This window comes from Poecilia latipinna, unplaced genomic scaffold (genome assembly GCF_001443285.1).
Source record: "Poecilia latipinna isolate Pla-1442-1.1 unplaced genomic scaffold, P_latipinna-1.0 Scaffold2099, whole genome shotgun sequence".
Taxonomy (NCBI): domain Eukaryota; kingdom Metazoa; phylum Chordata; class Actinopteri; order Cyprinodontiformes; family Poeciliidae; genus Poecilia; species Poecilia latipinna.
In genome coordinates, this window is record NW_015114715.1 from 94999 (window position 1) to 111253 (window position 16255).

General features: G+C 40.9%; 1 protein-coding gene across 6 annotated transcripts in view; it reads left to right on the plus strand.

Moving 5' to 3' along the window:
• ncor1 (nuclear receptor corepressor 1) overlaps nucleotides 1-15246 on the plus strand; it is a 63534-nt gene extending 48288 nt beyond the window's left edge. For 2 of the 6 annotated variants that reach the window (XM_015017059.1, XM_015017058.1), the window contains 16 exons: nucleotides 246-693; nucleotides 776-899; nucleotides 1630-1807; nucleotides 6289-6455; nucleotides 6851-6965; nucleotides 7706-7794; nucleotides 7891-8053; nucleotides 8144-8269; nucleotides 8911-8994; nucleotides 9106-9356; nucleotides 10786-11092; nucleotides 11685-11915; nucleotides 12132-12332; nucleotides 12744-12890; nucleotides 14899-15015; nucleotides 15096-15246. In XM_015017059.1, the coding sequence (XP_014872545.1) occupies nucleotides 246-693; nucleotides 776-899; nucleotides 1630-1807; nucleotides 6289-6455; nucleotides 6851-6965; nucleotides 7706-7794; nucleotides 7891-8053; nucleotides 8144-8269; nucleotides 8911-8994; nucleotides 9106-9356; nucleotides 10786-11092; nucleotides 11685-11915; nucleotides 12132-12332; nucleotides 12744-12890; nucleotides 14899-15015; nucleotides 15096-15235 (2888 nt within the window). In that variant the 3' untranslated portion in view covers nucleotides 15236-15246. Of the gene's footprint in view, nucleotides 1-245; nucleotides 694-775; nucleotides 900-1629; nucleotides 1808-6288; nucleotides 6456-6850; nucleotides 6966-7705; nucleotides 7795-7890; nucleotides 8054-8143; nucleotides 8270-8910; nucleotides 8995-9105; nucleotides 9357-10785; nucleotides 11093-11684; nucleotides 11916-12131; nucleotides 12333-12743; nucleotides 12891-14898; nucleotides 15016-15095 lie in introns of those variants that run through there. The other 4 variants (XM_015017062.1, XM_015017060.1, XM_015017064.1 and 1 more) reach the window with 4 other exon arrangements.
• The last annotated feature ends 1009 nt before the right edge of the window (nucleotides 15247-16255 follow it).

Consider the following 16255-nt stretch of genomic DNA (forward strand, 5'->3'; position numbering starts at 1 on the left):
CCTGTCGGCGCCGACAGGTTGGTCATAAGAGGGTTCTGCTGATATCACTATGGCAACAGCTGCAGCAGTGCAGAACATGCAAGCTGATAATGGCAGGCGGATCTGCATGTTTCATCTCGTTTGACCTGTTGTGTGTTTGGACGGTTTGTGTTTGGTTTGTGAAAGTGCAAAAATGGTTCATGTTATTTTTCTGTAACATTTGAAGCCTTTACCCAAATCCTTGACATAGTCTTCCTTTTCCTCAGCTGGTGATAACAGCTCTGATACAGAGAGCGCACCTTCGCCCTCTCAGCCCGACTCCTCAAAACCGGTCGACTCAAAGAGACCTGAGAGCACGGCGGGCGAAGCTCTGGGCACAGACCAGGACAAAAGTCAAGCCAGCAATGGAAAGCCCGCAGAGCCTTCATACGGGGAGCTTCGCGTCAAGGAAGAGAAGAGCCCAGAGAGCGAGAGCGGATCCCAGGAAGAAAAAGTCAAGCTTTCTTCCTTCCCTGGCCCCGTGCATCCCAAAACCGAACCTCAGGACGTGGACATGAAGACCGGTGAGGTTCAAGTCAAGGTGGAGCCCGAGATCAAGGAGAAGGGCGAGAAGGGAGAGCCGGGCGATCGGCAGAGGGAGCTCCACTCGGACAATGACTCGAGCGCTACCTGCAGTGCTGACGAAGATGTGGAGTCCGAGCCTGATCGGCAGAGGTGAGCCTCTGAAAACATCTTTATACTTGCAACATAGCTGCTCTGCAACACAATTGCCTATTTTATTTGGCTATCTCTGCAGAATATACTCCATGGAAAAACCGTCGTTGCTCAGCCCTCCGGGATCGGTGCTCATGCCCTCGCCCAAGCAAGCCCAGCTCAACATCCAGCAGCTGCAGCACAGGGCAGCTGCCATCCCTCCTATGGTTAGTTTCAGCTTGATTTATTTACACTGGCAAAGATGAAGGCAGCTGTAACGCAGGGGAAACTTCACTTCTGTCAACTCTCTCATTTTTGAACTAGATGTAGCCAGTCCTCAGCGAACCAGGTGGTCCAAATCAGCTGTTTGAGATGAAGAAATGGTTTATTGAGCCTTTTGTTTAAAAAGTTAACATAAATGAAATTAAGGCTTTAATATTTCTTACATTCACTAGAGGACATGTAAGTTGGCCTTAAATATGTTAGTCTTACATTTTGTCATGGCAGTAGTTAAGATTTTTCTATTTTCTAAATGTGAGTTGATGTCTTCAGTCACTGCACTCTGACTCAAGGCGGTTGAGGTCGACCAGTAAGAAGCTGCTAATGTTTGCTAGCTAGCTAGTTTGCTTGTTATCTCCTTGCCATCTAGCAAACAAACAAGCCATTAGCAGCTAGAGTATGGCTCTCTTGTTAGCTACTTAGCTAAAGACATGGCCTTATGCCATTTTTATTATCTGAGAAGCTCAAAGCTGCTGCTTTCACAGTTTTGGCCCTCTGGATTTCCTTTGTACATCACTGTTGTGATAGAAGTCTTAAATTTTATTCACGATAGTCTTTAAAAGTGTCAAATTTCAGTTGGTGAAACACGCATACACTTTCAATTACTTAAGGCGTCTGTGTCTATTTTTTTCTTCTGTGTTGTGTCCTGAATCGATTTCTCCCGCTGCATTAATCCAGGTGCCTGGTTCTTACGGTCCCGGCGGCATTCCCATCAGCGGTTTAACCATGCTGCAGCACCAGATCAAAGCAGCGCATGATTCGGCTCACCAGGAAGAGAAGCAGCGGCAGGATCAGGGCGACCTGGAGCGCAGGCCCCACTTCAACACCCGCAGCCCTTCTGTGCTGGACAGAGACGGTACGAGAAGAGCTCAGTCTTTAGTTGCTGTGCACCTGTTGTGTTGTTGAAGGCCAGATCGTTGTTGTGGAGTCTCCTAGGAGACAAACAGGGTTTCTGTGCAGTCTGGAAAACGCTTTTTTTTTTTTTTTTTTTTTTCCTTGGTCTGGATTGGTGTCAAAAAACAAAACATGGAAAATTATTCTTGACTCCATCTATATGTTTATGTCCTGTTCATATTCTTCCAATGATCTGTTCTTTCATCTATCGTTTTAATAGTTTGCCCTTACATTCATTCGTCCACCTTCTGTCAGTCATTGTCCCATCGTCTCTCCATGTTCGGACTTATTCCATCAGTCATCTCTCACCCTTTTTATCCATCCATCCGTCCATCTCTTTCTTTCCACCATTTGCAGATCTTGTATTTAAAGCCTGATTTCTGTAGAAATAGTTTTTTGTAAATTAATAGTAATCCACTTTTTTTAATGTTGTTAACTGAGTCGGCTTAATCATGGACGTTTGCCGTGAAAATCTGTTGGAACCCCAGAGGGGGCAGCAGGTTCTGCCGCCATGCATGTCAGCAGACAGAATTTAGCAGGTCCTGTTTACAGCATGATTAAACCGATCCAAAGTCTGCGGTGGTGGCGATCCTCCTGATGTGACTCCGGTCGGGAGCCGGAAGGCTTTGTTCTCCCGGGTGGTCAGACGTGGTTTAGACACGGAGTGCGAGAGAGCCGTGACATCATGTGCTTGACTCTGGAAAGCTTTTAGCACCCCGAAGCCAAAGTGCTGCGAGGAGCAGAGCAGTCGGCGAGCCGCCGAGCTTTGACAGCTACACGGCACAGTCGTTTTAGCAGGTGTGTGTCCAGGTGGGAGAGCGGGGTTATTTACACAGGTCCATCCATTCTGGGTCAGCATTATGGCCATTAGTCTCTCTAATGAGAGACTCTCCCCTGTGGGGCTGAGTGAGGCTTTACCTCAGCCTGACCCCCATGTCCCCATTTCCTCCTCTTTTTGAGAGCTTCCAAGTAAAAGAATCGCACGTCTTCACCTTATTTTCCTGGTCGATTCTCTTTCTGTCTGTCTGGCTGCTGCTTTGTCTTTTTCATTTCTGCTACAAGGTGTTTGAGGCCTTTAGATTCCACTTTCTCTAAACTTATTTAATCTGCTGTTTGGGACTCCAGCTAACAGTTATTTTAGAAATAGATTATTCTCTCAATTATTCTGATAATTAATTTGATTCTAAAGGTTTTTTAGGCCTTTTTTTTTTACACAGTATTAGAAATGAATTTAAAGATTCGAATAAACAATCCAGTTTCTTTTTTAAATAAGAAAATTATATTCTGTAAACTTTTAGTCCCTCCCTTTGTTTAGTCCCCTTTTGTTTTTTTAATAAGAGGAGCTCGTATCATGTTTTTGTATCCTTGAATACAACGCATTAAAAATTTGGGTAACACTTTATTTGAAGGGGGTTGAATAAGACTGACATGACACTGTCATAAACATGACATAACACATGTCACGAACATGAATAAGCCTTCATGAATATTTATGACTGTTGTTATAAAGCGTCATTCGGTAAATTATGACACTTTTAATACAAAGTTGACATTATTCAAAATGTCTTTATGACAACTTGACATTAACCAGGAAATCATTACTGATATAAATTTGTTATAAAAGTATTACTGATTTCACTTTAAAAATTAGGTAACTTTATGTTATTAAGGGTAAAGCTTAAACAGTAATGATTTCTTGGTTTACCAAAATTTGTTAGCAGGTTTCATTAAAATATTGCGTATTTAATTAGTTTTTACTGTAGAATTGTTTTAGCATTTTTTTCATAGCAAATGAGAAAACTTGACAGTTGTGGCCACCATTGGCAGAAGTCTGAACTCCTGTTCTCTAAACAAGTCTTCTTGAATTTCCTCTATTTAATAAACTCTATGCAAGATGCATTTGAACTTCGTTTAACTGGGAACATGAGCATATTTACCATCTCTGGCAGCGATAATGGCTCTCATTCATTCTGTAGGGTTTTGTATGTAGTCTTTGCTTATGTTTCACTTTAAGATGAATAGTTAAATCATCCTTCTGGCAGCACTGGTCACCTCTGTGACCCAAATGGCGTGTGAAGGTTATTCTTTCATTGCTGCATGAATATGTGTGATTTAACTCTATGAAATCTGCACAGTGTAAAGCAAGAGCTGCTTTAGTTGCACTAGCACCAGAAGAGTCCGACTTGCTAGCAGGAAAATAAAGTTTTGTTGATTGAAATTAAACTTATTAGAGCTTCGCCAATCTGAAGTTTGCGCCAGTTACCAAACAGCTCTGGCATGAACTGGTAACGTTGGGTTTCCCCAGCCAGAATCTGGTGGAGAATCCCGTTAAATATTAAGGTGATGGTATGGAGGTTTTCCAAACTCACTTTTGTGTTCATCTGCAAAGAGGGAAACATGCATAAAGCTGGTCAGCAAAGATGAGAAGCGTTTCGTCACTGCAGTGCCAACAAAGGCTTTTCATAACTGACCAGGGCTGAAACTGTTAATCGGATTAATTGTGATTAATCAATTATTGAAATAATGGCCAACTGGTTTAGACTCAAAGCTCATTTGCTGAAAGAGCAACACATTCAGAGAAGTAATTAGGCCAAAACTTTGTGTTCCTTGTTCAAAGTTTTAGCTTCACCTGGTTGAAATTCTACAGTTATTAAACGATTTGCCCAAAAATTAATCAACAGATTAACTCTACACTTTATTGATACTAACTCGGCAGAAAGAGCTGAGCGTTTCTCATTAGACACTAGAAGTAAGTTTTTAGCTGGAGAAGCATCTTTTGCCGCAATTGATTAACAGTCTGCTAAAATCTATTACTAAAATAATCATTAGTTGCCATCTTATTCTAGCTTTGATAAAATAAAAAAACTGCTGTTTTTTATATTTATACATACATATATATATATATATTTTTTTTAGTTTTTTTCTTAATGATCCTGTCAGTCTTCCACCTTTCCTGTGGGATCTCCAATCAGAAATAACTTCTTGCATAGGCCTTAAGTCTTTGACTCATGAAGTGGGATCAGAATAAATCCAGTGTGATTTAGGCTTTTCTACGTCAATATCCCGAATTCTCTCGGTTTTTGCTTCTGTTTGCCATGATGTTCCCTCTGCAGCCGCTGACAGCCTGTTCGCTTCGAACCGTCTCCCCGGAGCAGGGCTTTATAAATATGTTATAGAGGGACTTGTTTTCTCGTCCGTCCCCCTTTTGAGCCGACAGGATTATGATGTCTGTGACTGTCGGAGGAACTCTTCCAGCCATTTGCATTTTTTATTTTGGAGAGAGCAGAACACGAGGTGCTCTCCCCTGCAGCGAGGCCGCTCGGTCTGCGCCGCTGTGGATCTGTGGTTTGTTATGAACTATTCTGTCTGCTCCGCTTTACCAGGGTACATTAAAGGAGACAGGGAGCATCTAAATGTTTGAACCTGTGGACTTTGAGGGGAAATGAGGGCTTTTGGAGCTAAGATGCTGAGAAAGATTTATAGAATTTCCTTTGTAGGATGGACAAGTATGAAGTTTGATTTATTCATCTGGTTTTTCTTTTACCAGTCTGTCAATCTGATTAACCTTTTATCTGTTTTCCCTTCCATCCGTTAATCGTTCTGTTCGTTTTTGTCCATCTACTGTAGAAACTTTTGTGTATTTTTCAAAACGAGTAAAAACAACTCTTTAATATTAAGTCTCGAAGAGTACGGAATATTGCAACGAGAAATGTTTACAAACCAGAACTGGGTGATTAATCGATTAATAATTTTTTTTGTTTTGAAGTTTTAATTTTTGGAAAATCTGGATTTTTTTTCACCATTGGACTCTTTGGGTTTCCATAGTTAAGTGACGTCAGCGCGCCATCTTGGTGGCCATCTTGTTTGACAAACCCGCTTTAGAGTTTCTGTTTATGTGGAATTTGAATTCAGATCAACTCTACGACGAAATATAAGGGTCAATATTTTTTTCTTTTTTAATTACGAGATTAGTTGTAACATTTAATTTTCCTTTAGGATCGATTAAAGTATTTTTCAATTTGAATTGAATTTGAATAAAATTACAAGAATACAGAACAACAACAAAAATTTAACCAAGCTTTTTTCTCGTTAAATCGACTTTTTTCTTGTAATGTTAAGACGTTCCTCTGGTAAAATTGCATTTTTGTTTTTCAAATATTTTGACTATGTTCTCGTAATTAAACAAAAATTCTCATAGCATCGCCTTAACTCGCATAACAGACAACTGGAATAAAAGCCACCTTTTGAAAATGTTTTCTGTCATCGGTAAACTAATTTCTAGGAAAGAAAGTGAGAAAAACGAAGCGATTAAAATCAAACCTGGTATGAAAAAAGACTTAATTTTTATGCAGCATCGCCCAGCCCTGTGACGAACACCATAAAAAAAATCTTTAATTTGTCGTTAATCAGAGTTTGTATTCTTCTGTGCCGTTTCCCTTCCAGTCCTCCATCCCAACCCCTCCCAGCTGGTCCAGAGCATGAACGACGGAGTTCGTCTGCCGTTCAACAGACACAGTCGACCTCCCAACATTCCTTCTCCTCCTCCGCTCATTCCAACCAACAAGCCCACAGACAAGCCCTCCTTCATCCAGGGCGGCTCCATCTCCCAGGTAAGACACCCGGGTCTCTCTCCATGTCACTGAAATTCTCCGTCTTCGTGTTCAAATCTAATTCTCTAACAGGCTTCACGTGGACGGTTCAGTTTAAACTGGAAGATCTGGGTTTGTTTACCTCAGCGCGACCCACTCGTCCCTTTCAAATCCAATTTTACTTGCACATTTGTTCTGCTTGTGATTAGAGCCGTAATCGATGCTGCGCTAATACAATATTCTGGTTGTATTAGCGTCCTCGGTTGTTTTCTCACCATGTGAGGTGGTCGACACCGTAACGTAAGCAGTGCATCAGGAGCTAAAAGATGATCGGTGTCACTTGACACCACTTTATTATTCTGTTGGCCGCAGTGACCTGAACATGAGATGAACTGTTTGTCCCGTTTCTTATCCAGGGAACTCCTGGCACTTATTTGCCCTCTCATGCCATCTACGGGCCGGAGGGGACGAAGAGCTCCGGGGGCTCCATCTCTCTGGGGCTGCCACGGCAGATGGACCCCAACAAGCCCGGTAGGTCCAACGTTTGGCACATGGCTACACAAACATACCAAAAAACACAAGACCATCTCTTCAAACTAACATCAGACTCGGATGAGATTATGTTTTAGTAATTAATCGTGATAAATAGTTGACTGACATAATTGTCGATCAATTTGATGATCGATTAATCGTTGACTCGACTATATAGACTAAACAAAAATAGACTTTTTACTGAAAGGCAGCTTACTTACAGCATTAATTAATCTACAATGTACAAAACTTACACATTTTTTATCAGATAAATTTAAATAGCTTAAAACAATCAAGTGAGGAAACTTTGAATTGAGGTTGAACTGGATCTGTGATTTATTTTTTATTTATTTTGCAGTTAGTGAATCTGGTTCAAATGGCAACCAGATTCCATTTGATCCAACTGACTTGGATCAAATCGATCCAAATTAGTCAAGACGACAAAAACAAACGGGTCCCTTAAATCGCACTTCAGAAATCAGATGCCAAATTTAGCATTAGCCAGTTTCATGATTCTGTAGACGGTAAAACCCGGCTGACGTTCGAGCAGATTTATATTTTCTTCCCAGATCTTTCCCAGTTTTAAAAAGTACGACAGAAACAAACAAAAATAGGGACATAGGAATTCATATGTATTCATATGCTGGAAATGCTCTTATGAAAGTTTCGGTACTTGTTCTGCGCCTGTCGTCATATAACTTGATGTATTTCCACTTGAACTCTTCTTCTGTCCCGCCCGGCAGGAGCTGTGGTTTCCTCCATCCAGGACGGCAGAGGCAACCCGGCAAAGGTTGGTGAAGGCCTGGCTTTCAGAGGATCCATCACTCAGGCAATGAATTATTAAACAAATAATTTACGCTTTATTGGTTCCCTTGTGTGTGTTGGTATCCACTGAAGTAACATTGTTTTGCTGTCAACGACACAGGGCACTCCAGCTCTGTCCCAGCCTAGCATAGCTGCTGACCTCCTGAAGGGCACAATCACAAAGCTGGCCACGGAGGACCTGGGCAGCCCAGATAAAGCCAGGGGGGAGCAGCTGGCTAAAGTCATTTATGAAGGCAAAAGTGGCCACATCCTCTCCTATGATGGTATGGAGATTTATTACTGTTGAAGTGCCTAATAGGTGTTTTTTTTTTTTTTTGCCATTCTTTAAAGCTGGATTTCTTTGTTTCCATTAGGTATAAAGAATCCCAGGGAAAACACCAGAAGCCCCAGAACAGGTCATGACCTGAAACGCACCCACGACATGATGGAGGGTCCCATGGGAAGAGCGCACCATGGCAGGGAGGGCGCTCCGTTTGAGGGTACTCTTCGTGTGTCACCGGCTTTACCACTGCACTTTGGAAAAACACAGTTTGTCGTATTTTATTGGGATTTTATGTGACAGACAAACACAAGGTAGCACATAATGGCAACTTGAAAGAAAAATTATGAATGTCTTTATTTATTTTTTTTTAATTGCAAATGAAATTCTATAAATTGTGGCTTTCAGACCCCTTTAATCTGTCACCCAATGATCTGCACAGATCCACCGCTCAGGGGAAACATGTCCGAAATCTCTCCAGGGCAGACCTTTCCCAAATCCAGATTATGTATAAAGCAATTTGTAAAGAAAACAAACAAAACAAAGTGAGTAAGAGTAAGAGAGTAAGCTTGCCCAAAGTGCTGCACAAAAATAACACAAATAAAGGCAAAAGTGGTCACATAAAACAGATATTTTAGTTCTCATAAACTAGAAAAGAAACGATGTCAAATCAAACTGGACCAAATGCTGGACAGGAAAGCTTCCACTTGTGTGATGCACTACGTTGTGCTAGTACAGGAAGTAAAATCCCAGTAAAATAAACTGAGGCTCATGGCTGTAATGTAACATAAAGTGTAAGGAGCATTAATAGTGTGTAGTTTGTATTTTCTGTTTCATGAGTGATATTTTCTTTCATTCCAGGTCTGATCAGCCGGGCTTTACCTAGAGAAGGGCATCATGGCGACTCCAAGGAAAGAGCGCTGATCCCTGGATCCATTATGCAAGGTGGATGCCTGGGAAGCTTTCCACACTTGTAGTTTGCTGTGTCAAAAACAAAGCAAGGCCGGAGTAATTTTTATTTATTTATCTATTTTTTATTATTATTTTTTTTATTAGGGACACCGAGAACTACCGCTGACGCGTATGAGGACACGGTGAAATACGGGAAGCTGATAAAAACAGAAAGCCCGCCTATCCGAACATTCGAAGAGGCCATCGGCAAAGGCAAGCCCTACGAAGGAGTGAACACCATCAAAGAGAGGGGGCGCTCCATTCACGAAATCCCCAGACAGGACCAACCTGGACAGGACATGTGCAAGACTCCTGACCTGCCTGACAGGAGGGTGATAGAGGGCTCCATGCCTCAGGTTTGGGCACAACAATAACCCTTTATTGATCAGTTGCCTCCAGAGGGGCCATTTGCAGCCCTAAGACAGATTGTTTTTAACCCCTGACTGCAATTCAAGAATAATACAAGACTTTTTATTTTTAATTAAGGCAAAATTATCACAAATTAAAATCTTACAATAGAAAATATTGGCTACGACACAAAGTATTATATTTATATCTACATTTTAGGCTCATTCTGTAGGATTTTTATGCTCCTTTTGTGGAGATTTTTGTATTTATTCTGTAAATTTAACACTTCAAGACTCCATAGTTTATATTTTTATATATCTCTGCATAACCAGGATTATTGCTTTCTTACTTTTATTCAAAAGTAAACGCTTCTGCAGCCAAATCTGCATCTCATTCATTTGCTAAAATTGTCTGAATGCTGGAAGCATTTTCAAAGAAATACTGACCTAAATGCTATTTTTGGAGCTCAGAATTGACCAAATCTTTTATTTTGTTCAGTCAAGACATTAAAAATTTGGAAAAACTGGATGACTTTCTCTATGGTGAGGCAAGCCTGCAAAACCTTCTTTCACTTTTGGAATTACAATAATTTACACATTTCCCTTTTCAACAAAAAATCAATTTATTTTTATCAAATCAAAGTTCTGCAGCTTAACATATTGTTGAGAAGAAAAAACTATTTTTTTGCCCTGCAAGTCTTTTTAACTTGTCAATCTTGACCCAAAGGTTTGGACACCCCTGTTTAAGAAAAACTGTTTGAGTTATAGCTGAAACAATTAATCAGATGAATTGTTTCAGCTATTAATCTGATTAATATTAATAGCTGAAACAATTCAGCTAATAATTGTTTAATAGCTGAATTAAACAGCTATTTTAGCTATAAAAATCAACAATCAACAATTGATTGTTGATATTTCAACAATCAATTGATTGTTGAAATATCAACTAGTTTAGTAATTGGTTAATTGTTAACTATAGTGTATAGATTCAAAAAAACATCCATTGCAGACCAAGAACAACATATTCAGAGTACCAGTTACCCAAAACTGTACAAAATGCATTTAGCATTTAAGAGAAAAACAATTTTATCCGTAAATATGTTTTAGCCAAAACTCCTCATTGGCCTAATTTTAGCTTCACCTGGTTCAAATTTGCTGAAGGAGTCCTCCGTCATTGCATGTCAGGCAATAAAATGTTTATTTTCCTGTTTAAAAAGGGAGTTGAATTATTTGTTTATTTGCATCGTTTAATGTATTTCTAATATTGCATAGAAAAGCTTGTAGTGATTAAATGAAATCTCTGTAGAATGTGCCATTTTCTTTTTATCAATTTAATTGATTACTAAAATAATCATTAGTCACAGCCCTGAATTGAATTAAACTACTGAACTATTCATCGCTTCATACAAATAGAGATACTTTCTCCTCTCTGCAACAGAGTTACTCCCTGGGCCAGCCGACCATCAAACACAACGTCAAGTCCCTCATCACCAGCCCCAGCAAGCTTCCCCACAGCATGCCGCAGCTGGAGGCCATGGAGCGACCCAAGTACGAGGAGGGCAAGGCGGTGCGGCACTCTGTGGTCAACAGCACGGCCTCCGTCCTGCGCTCCACGCACCAGGAGGCCGGGAAGTCCCAGCACAGCCCCAGCATGTACGAAGACGCCAGCGCTCGCAGGACGCCCGTCAACTACAGCACCAATCCCGTCTCCAGAGGATCCCCCATGCTGGGACGGGGGTCAGAGGGTACGTCCCATAAGCGCTTTAGGGGCAAAGGATTTTGTTGGCTCATGCTTTGGGGATTTACTAGGGGTGGGAATCGTTTACTGTTTCACAAGTTTTGGAGCCACGATTCGATTCAAAATTGATTTTTGAGTCAAAAAGTAATGATTTCTGCTTTAATCAGTCGGTATGTGAGGGATCCTCGTATTCTGCTCCAGTCTGAGTAGGTAGGATAACGAGTGGAGACATTAAAGTGTCACATTTATTAATTATTAATCCAAGTTTAGATGGAATTACTCCCTCCCTGCATCCTCTGTTTTGCTTTTGCGAAGCGTCACAGAGAGAGCGCCAGGCCTTTATATATTGACAGTCTTTTACATGGAAAACAATGTTACAGTTTCCATCCTGAGGGTTTTAGCCATTTGACAGTCTTTGTAGTCATTTAGTGAGGAATCCTGAAAAATGGACATAATCCCTCACTATGTTGGATAAACGTGTCGGATTAACATTCTGTGTTCGTCTGCTGCGGATATTTGATGCTCTTTTTAATTTTGATTTAATGTTTTCTCTGACATGATGAAATCAGCTCATTGTGGGTCATTTGTTTGTCTTTAAGGGGGCATGAGTTCTGCCAAATCCGCTGCACATGACAGGAAGAGTGCCATGACCCCGACGCAGAGGGACAGCATCCCATCCAAGTCGCCTGTGTCGGTGGGCGACCCCGTGGCCTCCCACAGCCCGTTCGACCCCCACCACCGGCCTTTGGTTCCCGGAGAGGTGTATCAGACCCACCTGCCCCCACACCTGGACCCCACCCTGGCCTTCCGCCACAGAGGCCTCGATCCTGGTACGGTGTTTTTAAAACGTTCTCACTTTTTTTTTTTTTCTACTTCAGCTATAAATAGGTGACGAAAGCAGATCAGGTTGCCTAATTCCTAGGCATCCGGTCGACAGGATCTCTTTCAGTGATTGACGTCAGCAACAGCGATGAGTCTCAGTGAGCCGTCTGTTCATATTCATTCATCTGTTTTTTTTTGTTTTTTTTGTTCTTTGTGTCCTATAGCGTTCATGTTTCCCCGGCAACCCTCACCAACCGGCTACCACAACACCTACCAGCTGTACACCATGGAGAACACTCGGCAGACCATCCTCAACGATTACATCACGTCGCAGCAGATGCATGGCATCCCTCGGCCCGACATGGCCAGAGGGCTGTCGCCGCGGGAACAACCCGTCGCCATCCCGTACCCACCGCCTCCTCGAGGTAAGTCTCTCATCTGCCGCAGCAGGCAGGGGAGGCTGTAGTATGCAGACTGTGTGCTTGTGAAGTAGTGGCTACCTTTTGCAGACGCCCAGAAGCAAATGACCTTTTTCTTTCTTTTTTAAAACAAATTGACAAATTCAGCCGATTTGCTCTCTCTTAAATTGGGGCTGCGACTCATTTGGCTGTTAACTCAATTTATTTATCGGGTGTGGTCATCGAAATCTCACATTTGCTGAGTGGTTGCCTCTTACAAGTTGACCACTATTCCACTCCGCGCAGCCCTGTCGCTCTCTGATCAAGCGGGATTTGGGATGAAGGTGATGGGTTACAGCTAAGTGTCTACATACATTCAGAAATTGATGGATCGATTCTTGTTGTTCACCACTGGCCCTTTGCTTCTGTCTGTAAAAGGGATTATTGATCTAACCCAGATGCCTCCAACTATCCTGTTGCCTCACCCTGGGGGAACAGGTACTCCCACTTTGGAACGCGCCTACCTCTCTGGAGCTCAGCCCCCTTTCCCTCCTAGGCATTTCAACCCAGCCTCCATATCGCCAGGTGAGGACCCCTCCCAATCCTACACCCTGTTTTTCCCTTATCTCTGCTGCCACCAGCTCTGTGTCCCCCCTCACACTCTTGCGGCGAGTCTCGACCGCCCAGAGAGGTTTAGGATTACCGCAGGAACCGCTGGGATCGGTCTGATACGAAACTGTCAAGGTGTTCTGATTGAATGTTTAGGTTTTGATTGGAAGTTCTGGAGGAATTCAATATTTTCAATGTGGCTGAAACAATTAATCACGATTAATCGATTATGGAAATAATTGTCAACTAATTTAGTAATCAATTAATTGTTAACTGGAGTATACAGACTGAAAAGAAAGCAATTTGATTAAAAAAAAGCATATTCAGTGCAGTAATTAAGCCAAGAAAAATATATACATTTTTGCATTTAAGATAAAAACACCTTTGTCTGAAAATGTCATTCTGATTTACTAAAGGAATGCAATGGTGTCAGATTTTAGGCATCAAAATGTTTATTTTCTTATTAAAAAAAGACACTGGATTTTTTTTTATTTGTATCAGTTAATATATTTCTAAAACTGTATAAAAATGTTTATGTGGCTAAATAAAACATCTGTAGAGTGTGCCTTTTTAAATTAAATGAATCAATCGTCAGAATAATCGATACATTAATCAACTACTAAAATAATCGATAGTTTCCGCTCTAATTCCTCATGTTTCTGGATTATTTCTGTCCAAATCCTGCTTTCTCCCAAATGTGTAGATTCAGTGTAAAGCACCAAGATGATCTGACTTCACAGCTGCATTTTAGATTTCAAGTTTCTTCAGTTTATGATTACTAGCTTGTTTAACTTGCTTCTGTTTACAGAAAAACAAAACAGTCATAATCTTCTTGTGACAAAATTTAAACTACCTGAGCTTTCTAACACCAGCTACATACCAGCTGCATCCCGATGTGCACGGTCTGTTTTACTGAGCCGTTACCACCAAAGGTGCTTGTGTGTTTGTCTGTGTGCTGTGACTTGCAAAAGTATTCATACCTGGGAAAATGTTCCACATTCAGTTATGTCACAACCACAAACCTCATGTTTGTTATTGGTAGTTTATGTCTTGGACCAGCACAAAGTGTCTAACTGTGATCTGGAAGGAAAGTGATGCATGTTTCTTTGTGCAAATTGCATCTAAAATGTCATTTCTATTCACATTGTAGACCAACCTTTTACCGCATTGAAAGCGGCAAGTGTTTTGGGTCACAATCTAGGTCTGAACTTTGACTGGACCATTCTAGCACAAGACCAATCTTTGGTCTGAATCGTTGCTGTGTGTTTAGGGTCGTTCTCCACCTCAGTCTCACATCTTCTGCAGCCTCCAGCGGGTTTTCTTCCAGGGTGGCTCTGCTCTTAGCTCCACTCCATCTTCCTATCAGCTCTGACGAGCCTTCCTGTTACTACTGAAGAAAAACAAAGCACCACACAGCATGATGCTGCCTATAGAGGTCTGCACAGAACAGCTGCATTTAGGATTTGATTAAATTACACTCTGGTGGGCTTTGTTTATTGATTAGGTGTCTCCATTTTTTAGGGATATTAGAATAAATCAAAAATGATTATATACACAAACGCTACACCTTTTTCTAATTATTTTCCTTTCAGATGGCAGTGTTAATAAGTCACAGAAATTCCCAACATTTTGTGGTCATAGCTGAAAAATGGAAAAACAATAAAATAAAACTGGGCATTTTTAATAATACCTGACAATAAGGCAGACCTGGTTTTTAGTTTTATTTTATTTTTTTCCTTTTCTCGACATAATAATATTTAACCTTTCTAATTCAGCTCATAAGGCTGCAGATTTGACCACTCCTAGTGTATTAGGAGGTAATTGTTCATCCCGTTCCCCCAGTGCAGTGGACCAGTATTTAAACCATGACTTCAGTCTGATGCATCATAAAACAGTGATGCATCAGATGCCAGGGGTGTGATGATGTCATGCAGGTATGAAGTTTAACGTTTTGCGTGCATGTTGTTGTCCCTGTTCTACTCAGGCCATCCAGTCCACCTTGCTGCTAGTGCAGAGAGGGAGCGGGAGCAGGAGAAGGAACGGGAACAAAAGGAAAGGGAGATCAGAGAGCGGGAGCGCACTAATGAGTACATGCGTGGAGGTGAGTTACTTAGCAAGTGTCGGCTCAGTGAGTAGTTTCAGAAGCAACGCTGCAACGTTTGCCCCTTCTGCATCGTTCAGGCGCCCCGGAGCAGCCGGGCCGGCCAGGGAGCCGAGGTTATCTGCATTCCCCTTCTCCGTCGCTCCGGACCCAGGATGTGGTCGTTCAGCAGCGGCCGAGCATCTTCCAGGGAAAAAGTGTCATCACCTCACTAATGTAAGCTCATAAAATTCGTAAGACAGGGTTTGAATGGGTGCTTCCTTGAAATCCTTAAAAAATGCTTAGATTTCAGTCAGGTGCTTTGGAAAGTGTTTGGTTTCTGTTTGAAGTCCTTGAAAGTCCAACGTTTCATTAAAAGCCTAAATTTGGAAAATCTTCTTTACAGCTAAAACCAGATGTTTTTTTCAGAGTAAAATCAGACTAAACTTCTCTTGTTTTAGGTTAGTTAGATATTCCAAAATGATTTCCATTTTCTAAATGCCAGAAAACTTATTGGGAGCTTTTTTTTTTTTTTTTAGACATTTTCTTTGTATGATATTTTAAGCATTTAATTTGAGAAGGGATATGATTTATCTTGAGATTTATTTGGATCGTGTCAGTGTAATGAATATTTATTACTCCCTATTGGCTCAATGATTTATTGATCCTTGTAAAATAAAGGTTGACTTATTTTTCTGTATGTTAAGTAATTTTACTGAAATTGGGGGATTTTTTTAGTTAAATTAGTTCTCGAACCAGACAGGTGAATTCGGTCTATGAGGGAGACTTTTCAAAACATTAAGTTTAATTTTATTTTAATTGACCGAGAATGTAGAAAATTATCACAAGACATTATTGTTAACAGTAATAAATGATATTAATGATGTGATAATAATGAGGTGTAGGTTTCTCCAAAGTGCTGTGCTGGAAAAGTTTGAAAATTTTACCATAAATTTGCATTAAATATACCTAAAATACTTGACTTTTACTGTAGTATAAATCCTTCTGAATCCTTCTGAAAGAACTTACCAACTCCAAACATTAACACACATTAAAGGTATCAAATCATCAATAGTTTTGTTGTAATATTGTAAAAATAAAACTTCAAACATACCATTAATTTAAAGCTGCACGTTTTCTATTATCTTTTTATCTGCAACGATGTAAAATACCGTGAGAAGTGGTCAAGTTTCCGTTATGCCAGTCAAGCTGTACTCCCAGCAAACCCCCCCCCCCCCCCCCCACAAAACCCCATTTTTTT